This window comes from Temnothorax curvispinosus, unplaced genomic scaffold (genome assembly GCF_003070985.1).
Source record: "Temnothorax curvispinosus isolate PA1 unplaced genomic scaffold, ASM307098v1 QBEX01008980.1, whole genome shotgun sequence".
In the NCBI taxonomy this organism is placed as follows: domain Eukaryota; kingdom Metazoa; phylum Arthropoda; class Insecta; order Hymenoptera; family Formicidae; genus Temnothorax; species Temnothorax curvispinosus.
Genome location: NW_020218760.1, coordinates 188 through 5,857, shown reverse-complemented (window position 1 = coordinate 5,857; position 5,670 = coordinate 188). Strand labels below are relative to the sequence as shown.

At 39.4% G+C, this 5,670-nt stretch overlaps 1 protein-coding gene across 1 annotated transcript; it reads right to left on the bottom strand.

Annotated features, from left to right (window-relative positions):
- Positions 1–2,499: 2,499 nt before the first annotated feature.
- Positions 2,500–5,283, bottom strand: LOC112458542 (laccase-3-like). The gene is made up of 2 exons (XM_025022232.1): positions 5,084–5,283; positions 2,500–2,726 (listed from the first exon to the last, which is right to left on the bottom strand). The coding sequence occupies exons 1-2, from the start codon at positions 5,247–5,249 to the stop codon at positions 2,515–2,517; spliced, it is 378 nt and encodes a 125-aa protein (XP_024878000.1). The 5' UTR covers positions 5,250–5,283; the 3' UTR covers positions 2,500–2,514.
- Between the last annotated feature and the right edge of the window lie 387 nt (positions 5,284–5,670).

The window sequence follows — 5,670 nt, the reverse complement described above, 5'->3', positions numbered from 1 at the left end:
GCTATAAATTTTTTAAAAATCAAAAGAATGTATGTTAAACAAAAACATTTTTTTTTAATCTAGCATCACTATAATATAAGGTGTAGTGATGCGCCCCCGAAAAACCCGCATCGACCCGGCTGAACATCTCGCCGATGCCGCCCGGTCGACCATCTGCCGGACGAAGAACGGGCATAGCCCACCTATTTTTTAAACGTTATCATTTGCGCTCGAAGTCCTAACAGACTCGCGATCCGCAGCACCGGCTCGAAGCGCCGAGCAAAGCCGATGTCGCCCGAAACCCGTCGCGCGATCGCGACGTCGGGCGTCCGTAATTCCCGACCGCGCCATCCAATCAACCCCGGCGTTCGCGTGCACCGGCACCATTCCCCCGTCACTAACGTCGCCAATCCGGGGTATAAAAAACTCCGCGAATTTTTGTTAATTATTAGATTCCGCCGTGAGTCAGCTCCTAATTTCATCGATCATTCCGCTGTTCTCATACGACTGAAATCCAGATCCTAGCTACCAGCCGGGATAGAGAATTTATTGACGGGATCTTACGCGTTTTTGCCTCCACGTACATTCGCGCTTTGCGCCATTTTCACGCGTTATGATCCGCAGACGCCCGAAAAACCGGCTCAGTTTTTATCCGACACGACAAGCGAGAAAGTGTCGATAAAGATTTCATTTAAAACGCCCGCGTTTCCGAGTTCAGTTGAATCCAAATACACTTCTAAATTATGTTACTCTTTAATTTTGTCATGTATTTGTGGTTGTTAAAATAAACTATTGTGTTACTTCAAACTTCGGTGTCAGTGGTCCCTCACCCACTATCTCTTTCTCACTCACACGCGCACAAACAATATCAGTTTTGCTTCAAAGGAATGTTCTAAATCCTTAAAGCCAAATTAAGCATTTATTAAAAAAATACAAATCTCTTGTTTTGATCTATATAATGACATGTACAAAGTTCATCAAAATCGAACGAGGGCTGAGGAACGAATGTTTGGTTAAGTGTTTCTTTGTTAGTATGTCATTGTAGTTACTAAGTAAATATATACTTATTAGACGACAGTTTGATTTATGGCTAAGTGAGTGTTAATGATTGCAATAGAAAAATAGCACCAAGTAAGTCTATTATAAATGCTTGCTTGTTACTGCGACACTTTTCACATATCTTTCTGCATTTTGTTTTTCTTACATTCTCAAAGAGTTAAGATATTAAAACTTAAAAACCATTATTTGAGCTAAAGAAAGAGATGGATTTTTACTATGCAATTTATCACAAAGAACATGGCACCACTCTTATGGGTTTCGGGGTCCCGGTTAATTTTGATGGGGCGATGATATGTTACTCTCTAGACCTTCCTGATAAAAAGTCTTGCTGGGCACAACCTCTGACAATCAACCGTTTTCGAGATATTTTACTTTGAAGCTATTAAAAAAAAACTATTTTCTGCCGTTTTTCGTGTTTTTTAACAACTTTTTCGCTGAAAATGTTTTTATTTACATACCTTAGACTTATGGTAAGGAAGGGAAGACACAATTACCACCCTACCCCACATATTGGGCCTTTAGATTGCCCACAAAACCAAATACAATAGGCCTAACGCCCCTCGCCGCGGTTCCCGCGTCGCCTTAGCTATCCGAGCACTTGTTTTGGTTTTTTGCCAGTCCGTGCTTGCGACGCACGAAAAGCTCGGCAGAGAGTCACGAACCGCGGAAGAAGAAGCCCGGTCGCGCTCATTCTCAAATCTCTTGTTCAGTATATGTAGGCGTGTATCAGATTGCGTTCTCAATCGAAAAAGTATTCGCGACTATTCTCTACGATTAATCTTGCGGTGTGTAAATGTACATATCTCCTCGTGACTCGGTTTTAAATGAACTCTTTACCGCGTACTTGCTCGTTACACGAGTCGCACGGCGGTGCGCGTGCACGAAGAATCGTGCGTACTACGGACAATCGACGCTACATCCCGGAAGCTCTCGATATTACGACGAAGGAACATTTTCCTTAGTTACTATTTCGTGTCACACAAATAAGTAAGTGCGGTGGGAACAAATACTTTATGAAAAAGCATTTTTGTTCTTTTCATTTTATTTCATAGCTTCAGAAATGCAAATCACGCAATAATTAGTTGTGAAAAGACAAAAGGATGACAAAAAAAAACGCCCTTTTTTATGGTAAATTGTGCCCCGGTGAGCAATCTAGAGACCCAATATGTGGGGTAGGGTGGTAATTGTGTCTTCCCTTCCTTACCATAAGTCTAAGGTATGTGAATAAAAACATTTTCAGCGAAAAAGTTGTTAAAAAACACGAAAAACGGCAGAAAATAGTTTTTTTTTTTTTTTTTTTAATAGCTTCAGAGTTAAATATCTCGAAAACGGTTAATTTTTAGAGGTTGTGCCCAGCAAGACTTTTTATCAGGAAGGTCTAGAGAGTAACATATCATCGCCCCATGAAAATTAACCGGGACCCCGAAACCTATAAGAGTGGTGCAATGTTCTTTAAAAATGCAAAATTTACTATATTTAATATTTATTTGGTGTTATACTCACAACATTATTAGATTGGTTAAAATAGTATCCTGGATTTGATGATAATGATGATTTAGAACTATCCTGATAGGCGAGAATTCCTAATTGATATATTTGTCTTTCTTGACATTCTCCAAGTCCTCGTACATGTAACCAATAAAAACCTGGAGTTTGATTCGCATATAGGACAAAATCAACACGTTCACCTACACACAAATTGTATATTTTTAGAATTCTATTCCACTTATTGGAATAAGCTGCAAAACGACATTATTCTCACAGTCACACAATATATGGAATAATTCATGTATAATTATAAAAAATATCTTTTACAAATGATAAAATATAATAAAAGCATAAACCTAAAGAGCATAATGCTATCCACCTTCTCATAACATTATTTTTTTTATAGGTACAATTATTGGTAACATATAAATATATATTTTTTAAATAAAATCATACGTTTTCTGCATATGTGAATGTATTTATTTCATTATTCTATACATGCAAAACGTTTAAGTAATTATTAAAAAATTAATAGTTTACAAAGTAGGTACGTCAAACGACGCGATAGCGTCGCGACATCAAATACATAAAAAGGGTGATTTCTCCGTCCAACGAGAGAATATCCACGTGCATAGGCAAGCAAAGTGGGAAAAGCGTGACACATCGCTGACAAAGGAAGAGTGTGAGGACTGGGAAACGGATTTGAACGAAACTTATTTCTGTAATAGTCCTTCACTAATACTAAAACATAGTGAAAGGCTAGCGCGCAATGTTTAGCCGTTTTCGACAATGCTTTTGGAAAATAGGCAACGCAAGTTTATCAGCTCGTAAGAGGTAATTTTCGTCGAAGTAGGTAGTGCAACGAAACAGCTATAGCTCTTGACTGCTATGCTGCTGGTCCGCGTTTAATTCTCATCGACCATTTTACAAAAAAAATTTTTTTTTCACTCTTTTAGCATAGATAAAAATAAAAAAGTTAAATTTAAGCAAAACTTTACTTTTTAAAATAAATATCAATATCTAATTTTTACAAAAAATAAAGAAAATGTTATTAATCTTAAAAAATATTTGCGATGAACAGTAATTTATTTTTATATAATAATTATTGTTTGGTACTGCTTTGTAAATAGTTAGTTAGTAATCATTATTTGATAAGTTCGTCTTGTACATTTATTGTCTCGCGAAACGTCAGCGAATTGCGACTGATAGTTTCGATTGATATGTCTACGCGTGATGACCAATCGGTGCTGCCAGCTGCCATCACTCATCCGCTGACGGTAGCTATCGCTATGTCGATAAGGAGAATCCGATTACTCGCTCGCGACCACGCTTGCAGGATCGCTCCGGAAATCAATTCAGAACAAGTTCTCGAAATCACTGCTTTGCTGCCTATTGACTGCTTGATTGCTGTTTAATATTGCGGGCGCAAGAGATTACCAGGCCTTGGTGAGCGGAATACAAGGTACGTGTCGGGCGGTACGAGTCGCCTTTTAATTTGTTTGCTTGCATTTCGCTTTTCGCGCCTCTAAAGGCGAGGTAGAACTCCGATACCCTCCTTCTGGTCCTTCGAGTCATTTCATAGTTTTCTCGCAAACGAGGGGACATAAGACAACCCCTTCTAATTATTATTATTATCATCGAATAATATTTAGGCCTCGACTGAGCGTTCTCAGGTGTCTCCGGATTCCATCGCACTTACTCCCGACGGCCACGGCACAACGAGGTCGAGCGTGCTCAGCCTCGTAGCGAGGGTTCTCGCGACCGTAACCCCGGGATCCCGCAATTCTCCGTTGTATATAGCGCGCCGTAAAATACCGCGTCTTACTGTAAAGTCGCGTTATCCCGCATACCGCGCCGAGTGCACATGCACTACCGATCGTTGTGATATACCGTGTTCGTTCGTCCGTCCTACCGCCCGAGTGCATATGCACTACTAATCGTTGTAATATACCGCGTTCCGTTCGTCCGTCCTACCGCCCGAGCGCACATGCACTCCCGTCATTGTAAATGCCGCGTCCAGTTGAAGACTCGCGTTCCGATATTCCGTATACCGCGTCGAGTGCACCGGCACTACCGACCACTGTAATATTGTAGACCCGCGTTCCGATATTCCAGATACCACGTCGAGTGCACATGCACTCCCGTCATTGTAAACGCCGCGTCCAGTTAAAGACCCGCGTTCCGATATTCCGCGGCGTATACCGCGTCGAGTGCACCGGCACTACCGACCACTGTAATATACCGCGTCCCGTTATTCTTTGTGTGTAATACCGAATCCCGAGTTGAATAAAGTGAATGTTACTGGTGCGTTGCAAATTGATTATTGTCTCTGGGCCTTTCAGTTGAACTCCCGATCCGGCGAGTCCGCGTTCGACGATAAAGTCAGGCCGTTACAAAACATAAAGAATCACTTCTACATGCGGGAATTTTAGGACACCCTACATATCCATAGATTTATCTTGAAAAGCATGTAAGAATATTAAATATTAGGTACATTGTCTATATTATCTATTCGTTATTACTTTGTTTCACCGTATATACTTCAAATAAATATTACCTGAGGCCAAAGTAATTGCATCTACCAATATTGGCTGCACATTTTCGCCGTCTGTTGCAATTATCTGCATGAAATGCTTCTCGATTGTTACTTCAGCCAAACAAACCGTACTGAAAGCACTGATCATACGATATCTATATCTTTTTCCGCTTTTAACCATGAACATTGATAAGGAGACATTTGTGCTTACTCCAGTTGAGGGGTCCTACAAAAATTAATTTTATATAATTATGAACGTATTTTTTTAGTTTTTCCGATAAATGAGTACATTCAAAAAAATTGAAAAATACGTTGGCACACAATCACACATAAAATTTTTTAAAATTTTACACTTCAAAATTTTATAACTTTTTATTTAAATATAAGTTACGTTCTACGTGGTACAAAATTTTAACGTCTTTATAAAATAGTATTAGAAGCGATATAGATGGTGTTCCACTAATTTTGTTTACCTCAAATATTTCAAACAATGAAAATAAAGTTATGTATAAAAACCATTAGACGTTCATTTCATCGACTACAATTGGCAAATAATCATCGTGACCATTCGACCATTGGTTTTGGTCCAATTGATCGTCAAGACATTA

Excerpts from the sequence above, each read along its gene's own strand:
- LOC112458542 (XM_025022232.1), bottom strand. The coding sequence starts at position 5,249 with ATGTTCATGGTTAAAAGCGGAAAAAGATATAGATATCGTATGATCAGT. Across the intron at positions 2,727-5,083 it reads TGCAATTACTTTGGCCTCAG|GTGAACGTGTTGATTTTGTC; the intron begins GTAATATTTATT and ends ATTTGTGTGTAG.